The sequence below is a fragment of the Seriola aureovittata genome, chromosome 9 (genome assembly GCF_021018895.1).
Source record: "Seriola aureovittata isolate HTS-2021-v1 ecotype China chromosome 9, ASM2101889v1, whole genome shotgun sequence".
In the NCBI taxonomy this organism is placed as follows: domain Eukaryota; kingdom Metazoa; phylum Chordata; class Actinopteri; order Carangiformes; family Carangidae; genus Seriola; species Seriola aureovittata.
Genome location: NC_079372.1, coordinates 10,440,372 through 10,453,006, shown reverse-complemented (window position 1 = coordinate 10,453,006; position 12,635 = coordinate 10,440,372). Strand labels below are relative to the sequence as shown.

General features: G+C 40.4%; 3 protein-coding genes across 4 annotated transcripts; 1 reads left to right on the top strand and 2 right to left on the bottom strand.

Annotated features, from left to right (window-relative positions):
• Window positions 1-608: 608 nt before the first annotated feature.
• On the top strand, window positions 609-6,275 carry LOC130175382 (protein disulfide isomerase Creld1). The gene is made up of 11 exons (XM_056385833.1): window positions 609-858; window positions 1,834-1,954; window positions 2,033-2,115; window positions 2,517-2,627; window positions 3,272-3,363; window positions 3,563-3,742; window positions 3,851-3,946; window positions 4,036-4,119; window positions 4,492-4,587; window positions 4,686-4,826; window positions 4,919-6,275. The coding sequence occupies exons 2-11, from the start codon at window positions 1,838-1,840 to the stop codon at window positions 5,137-5,139; spliced, it is 1,221 nt and encodes a 406-aa protein (XP_056241808.1). The 5' UTR covers window positions 609-858; window positions 1,834-1,837; the 3' UTR covers window positions 5,140-6,275.
• Window positions 6,276-6,419: 144 nt separating this feature from the next.
• On the bottom strand, window positions 6,420-8,619 carry LOC130175383 (uncharacterized). 2 transcript variants are annotated; one of them, XM_056385836.1, is made up of 6 exons: window positions 8,283-8,619; window positions 8,039-8,175; window positions 7,780-7,907; window positions 7,584-7,643; window positions 7,304-7,493; window positions 6,420-7,136 (listed from the first exon to the last, which is right to left on the bottom strand). In XM_056385836.1, the coding sequence occupies exons 1-6, from the start codon at window positions 8,290-8,292 to the stop codon at window positions 7,026-7,028; spliced, it is 636 nt and encodes a 211-aa protein (XP_056241811.1). In that variant the 5' UTR covers window positions 8,293-8,619; the 3' UTR covers window positions 6,420-7,025. The 2 variants fall into 2 exon arrangements, with proteins under 2 accessions (XP_056241811.1, XP_056241810.1); XM_056385835.1 differs by having other exon boundaries at window positions 8,039-8,619.
• A 126-nt stretch (window positions 8,620-8,745) lies between these two features.
• On the bottom strand, window positions 8,746-12,333 carry mbd4 (methyl-CpG binding domain protein 4). The gene is made up of 8 exons (XM_056385832.1): window positions 12,188-12,333; window positions 11,765-12,013; window positions 10,753-11,441; window positions 9,933-9,998; window positions 9,679-9,813; window positions 9,423-9,572; window positions 9,135-9,238; window positions 8,746-9,053 (listed from the first exon to the last, which is right to left on the bottom strand). The coding sequence occupies exons 2-8, from the start codon at window positions 11,938-11,940 to the stop codon at window positions 8,979-8,981; spliced, it is 1,395 nt and encodes a 464-aa protein (XP_056241807.1). The 5' UTR covers window positions 11,941-12,013; window positions 12,188-12,333; the 3' UTR covers window positions 8,746-8,978.
• Window positions 12,334-12,635: the final 302 nt, after the last annotated feature.

The following is a 12,635-nucleotide window of genomic DNA, read 5'->3' as shown; positions in this document are numbered from 1 at the left end:
ACCCCGAGAACTGAACCTGAAAACACTGGCATCTATAATGATGTAGGCCAAAGTGTAGACCACATGTATTTATCAAACATTAAAAATCAAACAGCTGAATTGGATATGTTTCAAAATATAAAACATAAAACAACCTCACTATATAGTTATATCAGAGCAGATGACTCCTTTAAACTTCTTAAAATTTTTATCATACGGTCTGGAAAATAGAAGATATTCGACAAGTAAGTGTAAACATACACACACATATATACATGTATGTATGTGTATAATACCCCATCTTTCATTGTACAACAATGTACGTGAACAACTGCGGAAGAATTGTATTTCCTTCACGGACCTTTGTTGTGTTGTTTTCTTTCTTGTTTGTGGATCGTGTGCAATGCTGGTGTGGTTTGCAAAGTAAACTTCACTGTGAGGATAATCAAACAAAGGCTGTGACATTACTTGTTGTTTAAATGGCTTGTTTGATATACAGCTTCTGTCCTCACTGACATCACAGAGACACCGTCAGTCTGTGTGTAGTGTAGTGCTGACTGATTGGTTGACAAGTTAAATCCCAGCGGGGTTGGGCGGTGCCATATTCTGTGTGGCAGCTGCATGGAAAACAGAGAACCAACTGGAAGCTCTCCATTCATTCATTCATCCCTGCTCTACATGACCCCGTATGAGCACTGCCAGCGTTAGCTAGCTAGTCATTCAGCTGGCTGACCATTGCTTTTGGTTGCCAACTAAAATGGCACACTTGAAGCTTTAAAACCGGCTGTCCAAAATATGAAACTCCTTCTTTATTGTGTGAACCAGCAGGGAATCGGACAATCATCAGTGGTGCAGCAGGCGCGGTGGTTTTGCAATACGGTAAGAGCAGTGTAGCCAATAAAAACAGTTCGGCTAGCTAATGTTAGAGTACAGATTACTTAGCAGATATTTAACGTTGAATACTCTTTAATACATCCATGGTTAAATATCTTAAGAGGGCAATGCCCCTGATTTTTTTTTGACACTCGCCTGCTAATGTGTGATGAAATGATATAACGTTAGCTTTGGCTTGCAGCTAACTATCGACCTTAGCTGGCTGCTACTTGGCTAATTTTGTGTGGTGCTGATGCTGAGCTAGCTAAGCTATCGGTGAAACTAGAGCAGCCTGACCAGGCTAAGATAGGCGTTTTAACGCTTTCCTAACAAGACTGAATTAATGTAACAAAACATGGAGACCCGTCACTGTGCCACATGAGGATTGCATTTTGTTATGTGCAGTGGGGTCAGCTTAAACTTAACCCAAACGATAAAGATGGCTTTAATCTTTGTGAGATAATAATGCCATTGATGTTACAGGGGATAGACGAAACAATAGGACCGCATTATAGCTAATGCAATGCAGTACGACTACAAAAACTACATATATAGAGTTATATCATCACCACTCTGACACAGTCTCAACAAAAACTGGTCATTATAAGCTTAAAAATGTAAAACATATAAAACATCGCCAGTGCATATTACACAGCCTTGGTATTACACTATTTTGTGCAGATATATCCAGATATGTTCCCCAGTTGATGCAAGTGTCAGAGTCTCTAAAGACACTTACAGTAGGTAAAACCTTTCTGGGCAACACCTGAATTTAAATCCCTTTTAGCATTTATAAACAGGATTAAAATATTGAATATATGGTTTATAATATACTGCAATTTAGTTTTAAGTAGATAGAGCATATGCATGTATATGTATGTTTAATGATACTTCCTGTCATGATCACTGAAAAGTATATAACATTTAACTGTTTTTTATGTGCCATACATACTAGTTTTGTGTTTATTGTTCCCTCTGAAGGATCATGTGGTGGGCCCGGCCGTTCCTACCTGCTCTGGTGCTTCTCTCAGAGCTCTCAGTGGTGAGAGTCCAGACAGCACCATGCCAGACCTGCCGGAAGCTCACTGAAAGTTTCATTAAGGTAGTGCAATTAACTCAGTGAACCATCAGTTTATGCACTTATATTTGGAGTCTTGAAACTCTCTTTCCCTCTTTTTAGGGCTTAGAGAAAACAGCCAACAAGAACTTTGGGGGTGGTAACACTGCCTGGGAAGAGGAGAAGCTGGCTAAGTATGCACGCAGGTAAGAGCAAGTTTTAAGTGGAGTTACACCTATACTTAATTTATTCTTGCTACTAAATCTAAATGGATTGTGCAGCCAGTAAATGCCTGGTATTATAACAGATAACAAATTATGCAAATTGTAAGTATTCATATTGTTACATTACCAACTCCAACTGTAATCTGACTTTGTATCACTGGAACAATCCTGAAGAACGTGATTCAGTCCTGTCTTCTCTGCACATGTGTATTATATTTTGTGATGTGTGAATGATTTCATAAGACAGTCTATTTTAAATGTTACAGTCCTTTGTGTCCCAGAGCAAGGCTTCACTATTTTTATGTGGGTGGAGGGGGGCGCAGCATCCGCTCTGTTATTCAACTACTGTATTTCATCTCTTAATTTTTGGCTTCTTGTTTTAGTGAGACTCGGCTCCTAGAGATAGTAGAAGCTGCTTGTGAGAAAACAGATTTTGAATGTAACCGGCTGCTGGAGCAGATAGAGGACCAAGTGGAGACATGGTGGTTCCACAGGTAAATGTGGTGTGTGCATAGCATGGTAATCACACTGGATTGCCATTTTGTTTCACCTTTTTCACTGAGCCTGACACTGTGTTTATGTTGACTGATTTCTTCAGTTGCACGTGACGTCTACCCTGCTGACGTCACTTTCAGTCAACACAGAAGCCTTGGTAGTGCTTGCTTGGAGCACTTAATGTTTTACAGGACAATTAAAGACATTTTGAAGTGTTTAAGAGGTGTTTTTTTTTTGTAAGTAGGATCCCAAAAACCTGTACAGATGTCAATGTCATCCATACCAGTTGGCAAAAACAGCCGTCAATGGGCACAACACCAGACTTACATTATATGAACCACTGAACAACCAGGCTAGTGTGCATCATGTAGTAGACCATAACCTCCGTAAATCTGGTTAATTTCGATCTTGCTGCAAGTACAAACAATAATTATGAATATTTTGAGAAATATAAATCAAAATATAAAGTTAAAAAAATAACAAGAGTATCTTAAATTTGGATAAGAATAAAGGTTTTTAATCACACAAATTTTTACACTGAGACAGAGTTGGCACCAGCTGTGTGTGTAATTATGTTTTGTTAAGGTGTATTGCCATGCACCTGTTTTAACTCCATGACTGACATAATGTATGTGTTCTGTAGGCAGCAGGAGGCACCAGACCTGTTTGAGTGGCTCTGCATAGAGGAGCTGAGACTCTGCTGTCCACCTGGACACTTTGGACCTGATTGCAAAGGTGAGGAAAACGCAAAGCATTTAGCACAAGTTACAAGCTGATCTGATGTCAGTTTGAAAACCTTACCATGCCAGACCTAATTTGTCCATTGTTGTCCCATGTGACAAATGATTTTAATTTCATCAAGATGTAAAATGAAATGATTTTAATTAGAATCCAGTTTCCGGAGTACCACTGATAGCATGTTCATCCAATACAGAGTGTCCATCAGGCCCCGGTGGTGTGTGTGGAGGGTTGGGCCGCTGCGAGGGGGAGGGGACTCGCCTGGGAGATGGAGAGTGTGTCTGTGACCCTGGATACTCGGGCCGTCTGTGCCAGAGCTGTGCTGATGGCTATTACAGAGAGAAAAGCTCCAATGACAGCGCAGGAGCTTGTGCAGGTGCCTCAGATTCAGAAAACTGTTTGAACCCTCTACATGTATTGAATTCGGTTTGAGGTCGTCGGAAATTGACCGTCTCGCTGTGTCCGTGTCTCTCATCCTTTGTAGCTTGCTATCACTCATGTAAGAAATGCTCAGGGCCGCAGGACTACAAATGCCTTGACTGTAAACCAGGATGGATCCTTCACGACAACAAGTGCGTGGGTGAGTGTGGCTTCAGAGGTCATGGAGTCATTGACTTTGTGCCAGTTTGTTGGATATGTGTTGTCTGACTGCCTTTGTATGTCTTTTAGACATTGATGAGTGTGGTACAGAGCTGGCTCGTTGTCCTTCCAACACGTACTGTCACAACACGGATGGATCTTATGAATGCAGAGGTAGGCTCGCTTGTGTAATTTACTGAACGTTTAAATTGATTAAAGTACCTGTTATAATGTAAAATTTCTGGTTTTACTCAAATAACAATACAAAACCCAAAGACATTTAGTTTACTGTCATAATGTATATGACAAAGAAAAGCAGCAAATCTACACATAGGTTATAAGAAGTAAGAGCTGGTGAATGTTTGGATAACGATAATGATAAATGATAAATTGACTATCATTATTGTTATTATTATTATTATTATTATTATCAACAGTAGTTTTAAAACATTTTTCATTGTATGACAAATTCTTACAGTTGTCAAGATAACATTTAATGGCCAGTTTAGTATGTAGTGTTGACCTCTGTGATTTTGCTGTGTCCAGGCTGTGACCAGGCATGTGTAGGATGCATGGGTAGTGGTCCTGCCCGCTGTAAGAAATGTGCACGTGGCTACAGATTGAAAGGAGCCAAGTGTCTTGGTAAGGATACTCTTCTGAGCTCCTAAATTTGTATACAGTTTACCTCTTTACATACCTCTGGTGTCCTTAAACTTTTCTTTCTTTGCCTCCTGGCACAGATGTAGATGAATGTAGTGAACGTGCAATAGCATGCCCTGGACTCAATGAGGCCTGTATCAATGAGGAAGGCTCCTTCCACTGTGACTGTGCCGAAGGCTTCATCAGAAGAGACAGCATTTGTGTTGAGAATAAGCCTCCTGGTATGTAGTCGCAGTAGTAAATATGCAAAAAGATATATTGTTGACATCTTCTCAGAACTAATGGCTAATTTTCTTTTCCTGTACCTCCTCAGCCGGCCCAGAGAAGGGACTGTTTGATGACATGACAGATGATGAGGTCCTTGTTCTGCAGCAGATGTTTTTTGGCGTTGTAATCTGTGCCCTAGCTACGCTCGCCGCTAAGGGTGACATGGTTTTCACAGCCATTTTCATTGGAGGCGTGGCTGCTATGGCTGGATACTGGTTGACAGAAAAGGGAGACTACATGCTGGATGGATTCCTGAAGGGGCGCTAGACTGTCGGTAGCCATGATTTAATACAAGGACCATGGAATACCAGCCAGTAAAAGTGAACAAGACTCGACTGGGGCAGGAAACTATCCCTACAATGCTCGTCTTTCAGGGATTTATTTTGGTTTGGGGAGTTACTTGAAAGGGCTTGGGTTAATTTATGTTAATGAATAGGATAACGCAGGAAAAAGTGAGAACTTTAAGGCTATGGAATTAGCCTTAAATGTTGAAAGGGAAATAACAAGGCTATACTGCACTGATGTAAAAGAACTCTATCCCCTACCTCAACTTTGTTGGGAACAAGGGTGACATGAAGACCACTACTGATTGTTCAAATCGATTATGCATTTGGATGTTCCATCTGGCCTCGATGTTGCTCGAGAAATGATGTCGTTTTCTTCCACACAATCAAAACCTCCAGTCATCATGTCCATCGTTTTTCACCATGTCAATGCTGTGAAGTGGAGCTTTTCCCATAGTTTGAATGGTATGTTGGTTTTGACTGTCAGGTTAACACTTCAGCTTTTTGCTAGGGGCATGGGATTAGATGATTAGATGATTTTCCATATCAGCCCAAAGAGAAGGCTCATTGAAACTCTGGGATATTTCCATTATGAACCACTTGTTATTTATGTTCACAGAACTTTTTATCTCCTTACCTCCTGAATGGTTCTTTTTAGTAATACTGCATGATAATAGGAATTGAAAGGAACGATACTACACTGCATCTATTGATTTGTCTTACTTTGGCATGGAAGACTGACTTTAAACAACTGCTGGATCACAAACATTACTGCTATTGACCACTTAGTGCTTAGGTAAATACCAGCTCTAATCTTGACGATGCAAGCCATTTTCTGTTGCCTTTAATTTATTTTGAAAGCAATATTTATTGGGAAAATGTTTATCATAATTTGCTCTCGACATTTCCTCTGTGCATTTTTGTGTACATTTTCAATGCAGTTTTTTAAATCTATTTAATTGTAATTCTAGCAGGTATAGTAGCATCATGTTGAAAGGCCACTGAAGCATCACTTCTTATCCGTCCATCTATTTATCTTTGGTTTTCCTGTGGTGGAAGGTTGTCCATAGTCATTGTTAAGTGTAAATGTTTGCTTTACAATAAAAGTTTGTCACTCCATGTTTTTTATTAGAATTTTTATTTCATTTTTTAAGCATCCTCCGTCCTTTACATAAACATAATGGGAAAAACCTTCTACCTTGTGGAAAATTATTTTCTACCATTACGTGTTGCATCATAAATTAAAGTTGCAGAAACCCTTAAAGGGGATTTTACACATCAAAGCTTGTTTGTATGTCTTGGGGAGTACAACAGCACATATATTAAAAAAGTAGAATGTAGTTCTTTGTAGCTTCAGAGAAAAAAATCTGAGGATGTAGAGTTAGAAAGAAATGAGTGTACCAGACCTCTGTAGCCCGTTCCTCATCTCTTCCTAATCTCTGATCTTTTAGCTGCTACTAAAATAACACACCTTAATCTCCCAACAGAACTGTTGGCGGTCGGGTTGCACTGTGGGTTATATAGGCCCCAGGTTTTGACTTGGAAGAATAGAATGAAATGCATAGAATTAAAAACGATATCTCTGGTTCTGCTTCATTGATTTAAAATCTGACAATGTCACAGAAGTTCAGCGCTAAATTATACTCCTTTAAGTCTTAAAATTTACTGTAGGATTGGAAATACATTGGCATTCTTATATGTTCAGATTATAAAACCGTAGAATTATCCCTGTTTAGTTCCTTCGATGGCTATTACCACATTAATTACATGCACTATATACTGTATGTTGTGTTTCATTCTCGTCTGGCATGCATGCCCAAGTGCATTAGCACGACCTGAAACTTTTGACTCTGGATGTTGAGGTTGAACCTATTTCAGTGTTCCACTCCAGTTAATGGGGTTGAGGCGCAGCAGCTCTCTCTCCTTCAGGACCTCCTGGGACCGTGTTAGTGCTCTGTCCCGCCAGCTCTGCTCCATCAGCTGCACACACACACAACATAGACAAGACAAAAACCTCAAACGCTCCCTATGTATTTTGTTGTAACCTGAGATCATGTTGAAGCATTTTTCAGGACACTATTGTGAGTGGCATCAGCACAAAAGCATTAGCAGTGGATATACTGTATAATGTATGTGTGGGGCTGTACCTTCTTGTTCTCATCTCTGTACGCTGTCATTGCTTTTTTGTGCTGGATCCTTTGTTCTCTTTCATTGGACAGGGCGAGGCGGTCCACTTCACGTACAAACTCTGCTTCCTTCACTTTACTGGCCAGCTGCAACTTCAGTGATACACATTTCTCCTCTATCTGCCTCTTTAACTGATCTCTCAGCTCCTTCCTACAGGACAAAGAAAGACTTATCTTTTAGACTTAGAGGATAAAAGTCTCATCAACACAGGGTGTCAAGTGAAGGTATTCATACTTTTACCTGTATTCTTCTCTTTCACTGCTGCTTCCATAAAAGGGTTTTCGCCACACTTGATGATACCTGGCAAAGCAACTACAAGTCAGTGACTTTGAACTTTGACTTTAAAGCAAAGATGGAATTGGTGCGAGTGATTATGTGACTTTTTTAGTACTTCTCAGTAAAAGTCAATCACAGTGAGATCACCGAGTGGTCCTACCTGTAGTGCTCCCTTCTCTGCAAGATCAGTGTCCTCTGGTGGTTATGGTGGTGAACAACTGGTGTCTCCAGGCTGACGGTGCGTTTATGGACCAGTGGTGGATGTAAAGGGTTCAGTCTTGGAATAATCTAGAGAGCAGATTTATTAAGTTTTTCTTTCTTTTTTTTTTTTTTTTTTTTTTTACCTCAAAGCAAACATATTCCCATGAGACAGGAGTAGAGTCACACAATGAATGGAGAGTCAATGAATCTATGTGCACCTGACTGCTTGTCCTCAGCCGGGCAGAATCTGAGATGATGGGAAATGTCATGGGAGTGACCACCAGACTGCGACTCTGCCGCACAGGAGGTGTGTCATGAGGAATACACAGCGGTGTGGAAGCTATAGAGATGGCTGCTGTGATAATGAAGATTGAAATAAAGTTCATCACAGCATGTTTAACATGTTTAACAGTAATATTATAATAGTCAACAAATGGAAAAAGAAAGCTTGTTTTCTCTCACGTAGTTTCATTTTGTAGTTCAGGCTGTTTCTTCTGTTTTCCCGCCAGAGAGATCAAGTCTTTGCGTGGAATTAGGTGTAAAATCCTGCACGATTTTATTTTCTTCTTAAAAGTTGCAATTCTATTAGCATGAAATCATAACTCCAAATCTAAATATAACAAATTACTGTACTGGCACTAGTTAGAGATTAAACCGTGACATGCCTGTGCATTCATTGAGTGTTTTGCGGTGGCAACAGTTGCCTTGGGAATCAGGTTACCCCCTCCCACCTCACCCAACAAAAGAAAGCTGCTGTGTGGAGTGTAAAGTCATACATCAGTGCACACAACAAGTCAGATTATTAGCCTGCGACAATGGACTAACCTGATGCAGTCAGAAGATGTCTTTGGCTGTCATCTACGTGTAAAAGGATGGCACAAGAAACCCAGCCAGAAGACTGACTGAATAATTCACCCATGAATCATTTCAACTTTTAAAGTGTAAAGTTTTATTATAAACTGAGTAAAACTTTTTAAAGAAACTTTAACAATGATTTTTCCAGAGTATCACTGCATAATTTCGAAGGCGATTCAGGTTTAACAGTGCTAGTTCATCATCATGATAGTATAGCTGGATAGTGCAGTGTCTACGTGATATAATTGTTTTCCTAGTGTGTGTTACAACAAGTCTTCTTTGCAGTTCCTCGTACTTTGTGTTTCAGATTCCAAGGTTTTCATGGTTCTCCCACAGCCAAGCGTGGTATTTGTTCAACTTGTGATCTTCAGGTGTCACCTTTGAAATAAAAATAAAGAGTTGCCATTAATGAACATTGATGTAATCCACTGAAAGTAGAATAGTTGGGATTATACTCACTTGTCTCCACTCTTCCACACAGAAGATCCTGTAGGAGTCATTGCCGTACTTCCCGATACCATGCAGCTCGATGGGGTAACGCCACTGTTTAGCTAGATATTCATCTAGACAGGAGAAAATGCAGTTTGAGGTTTTTCTGGCCACTGATATTGATTTGTATATTCTGATTAAAACCATACAAATCTGCCGTTACAACACATGCATTGATACTGTAATTGTGCAGGTAAACTGCATGTAAACAGGCGTGGATACTGTCATCCATCAGGTACAGTAGACAGGCACATTCACCTGAAAAGCGGATGAGTATTTTGGCTCTAAGCTCATACAGGCCAAGTGGCTTCATAAGTTCAGACATGGGCTTCCAGTCGGCCTGCCTGGTCACCTCTGCGGATGGGTAACGCTCAAAGAACTGCCACAGTACAGGAATGGCCATCTTGCCTGGAGTATTGGGGGAAAAAAAAAAAAAAAACAGTGAAATGCCACACTTGAGTACTGGTTGGTACACCATCCAAGGTTTCTGCAATATCTGTCTGTTGGGTCTTACCACTGGTCTTATTCAGAAAAATGGTGGCAACCAAGAGCTTCCAGGGGTCGTGGAAAAGGGTTTCCTGTACAAGGTTGAATGGAGAACGGGGGGGTGTCCACTTCTTGAAGACCTTCCTCCTGGGAGGGCTAAGTCCTGAGTACGGACAGTGTACATGTCTCAAACCAAACATGACTTTAATTCATAAATGCTGAAGTGTATGTCCCACAAACAAATATACACATCTTGTATCAAATGAATCATTCAAATGTTACCATCTTTAAAGTGTTTCCCGCTGAAATAAGGGCTTGTTTTCCGTTTGTCTTCTAAGCCCTTGGACTCTAGGCAGAGAGGAAACATTTATGTACAGTATATAAAAAAGAACACACATCAGCATGGTTAATGTTTTTAAAAACCTCACTCCAACAGAACAGTTCCTTATAGGATTGAAAAGTAAAAAAAGGAGGACATTAAGTAATCTCCAATCTATATCAAATATTTCTGTCCAATAACATTTTATTAATAAAAGAGAAATGGGAGGCTAAAATCTATTTGTTCAAATCCTACTATCGGACACCATATTACAATGACGAGGTTGAAACCTGATCCTGTCTCATACAAATGATAAATTCAAATAGTATGGGAACCCCATCTGATGGAGCAAATCACACATGAACTAGGGCAAAAAAAACAAACACATTTATTAAGAGAGTCCTGTAATGGTCCTGTTAGTGCAATAAGGTTAATTCAGTCAATTCCATACTCCCTGAAAGTACTTACATGTCATATATTCTGTAATAACAGACACTTCTTCTCTTTTCCTTCTTTATCAGACACCTACATGTATACTTTTTCTTTTTAGAGGGCTATTTGTGCCACTTTTAAGTTTTTGGTTTAGATTTTTTTAATGTATTTATAGCGGGAAATGTGAAAGTTTCTGGAAACTGTATAAAGGGAGACCAACATGATACGATAAAACATGTGACTGTATTGATTGCATTGCACTGTATTAGATGTATAAAAATAAAGATCAGAATCAGGGAAAACTACGCTGATGCTTTTCGAAAGCTCTCAGACAGTGTAGATAATACTTACTATTCTGGGAATCTCTCACTGGTGTACAGCTCCTGCCAGTGATGTCAGGTAACAACACCTCCTCCCTGTTGTCGCCTTTGCTGTGAATCTGTTTCTCGTCTGCACCTTGTTCATCGTCACCTTCATTCTCGCTCTCAGTGGCAGGTTCAACATTCAGAGTCGGGACAGAAGGGTGTGACTCTGCCTCTTTGTCCACATGAACACAGGAAGTGTTTTTTTGTTTGCTAGACGGAGCTAGTCGGAGAAGCTTCTCTCTCAGCCCGACTCTCTGAGGGCTGTTCTGCAGTTTGACATCATCCACTGTTGCTGAAGGCTCAGCTTGTTTGCAGCATTTCACAGCCTCATCCGTTTTGTCTCTACACACTTCTAAAACCTCTATTAAGACGTCAGTATTAATATGGTTAGCATCATCTGCACTCTTTACAGTTTCTTCTTTAGATGCTCTTTTAGATTTATGTGGCGGTGGATCCAGAATTTCTGTTGCATCTTGGGTTGTCTCCTGCTGTCTGTCCACATGTTTTTTCTTTGTTCTCTTCGGTTTCATTTGGGAGGGGAACATTTGTGAAGTGGTGATGACATCATCCTTGGATGTGGTGAAATCAAAAAGGTTTAAGTCTAAGTTCCCTTCTCTGTTTTTTAGGAGGAAAGCGTGCAGGGATGCCCTTGACCGGAACTTCTGCCCTTCAGGACTTAAAACAACAGAAAGATCATTAGACTCTGATCTCACTGCATCTGCAATGCAAGTTTTAAGCACATTATCTGATAAGATTTTTATCCATCACACAATACTATCAGAGCCCTGACCTCAACATCATGGAGTCAGTCTGGGATTACATGAAGAGACAGAAGACAGTGAGACAGACTAAAATCCACAGAGCAACGGTGGTAAATAATGTTGGAATAGCCTACCTGCCAAGTACCTTGAAAAACTGTGTGTGTATCTCTGATATTGATTTGATTTAGTTTTTTTCTGTATGATTACGTACAGAGAGGATTACAAGAAAACAGTCACCTTGTAATGTAGACGTCCAGTTTGCCTGCTGTCTTGCCTGCTTTCCTCTGCCTCACCTCCCTGATCCAGCCAGGGGGCATTATGGAAGTGTGGCACAAATCATTACCATCTTCATGACTTTGGTTATTTATGTTTCCACTGGTCTCCAGCTGGATGTCACGGCTAGTGGGATGCATTTTGATAGGTGTGTTGCTGGTTCTGAGCCCGTGTGAGACAGCGGTGGATTCTAAAGTGGTGGATTTAGGTTACCTAGAATTTACAACAACAACGCAAACATGACATCTACATTGCTCGGTATCATATAAAGCAGGACAGTATCACCACAACACATATCATGCATGTTAGATTTGGCTGTAGACGTGATAAGCAGCAAAGCACAAAATGTTAATGTAACAGACTGATTCAAGGGTGGACATGACATACATGAATACTTCTCAGCCTCGAACTCCTTCCTTTCTTAAAGCCGTGTAGGACAAATGTGGAGACTGGTTCTGCCAACATGTCATCAACGGAGTGGAGGTCTAGTTCAGGCAAACACAACTGCTTGCTCTGTACACAGGAAGTAGCGACTAGACCCGAGCAGTGTTGCCAGATTAAACGGGTTTTCCGCCGTATTGGGATAACGTGTCTTTACTTGGGCGGGTTATAATCTGGGTTACCTTTTAGTACCATTCCATCTTTTCAGATACGAACTGTTGGACTGCAGTCCAGAGACTTGTAAACTGAGAGACGTTATGCAAATATACAGTTTGAGGTGAGAGGCACAGGTGCATGCAGGTGATTGAAAAAAAACAAATTACGCTTTTGTGTAAATCTGACTCATACCTCACTCAAATCTGATCTGATACGCAAACGTTTGTTGATCCAGTGG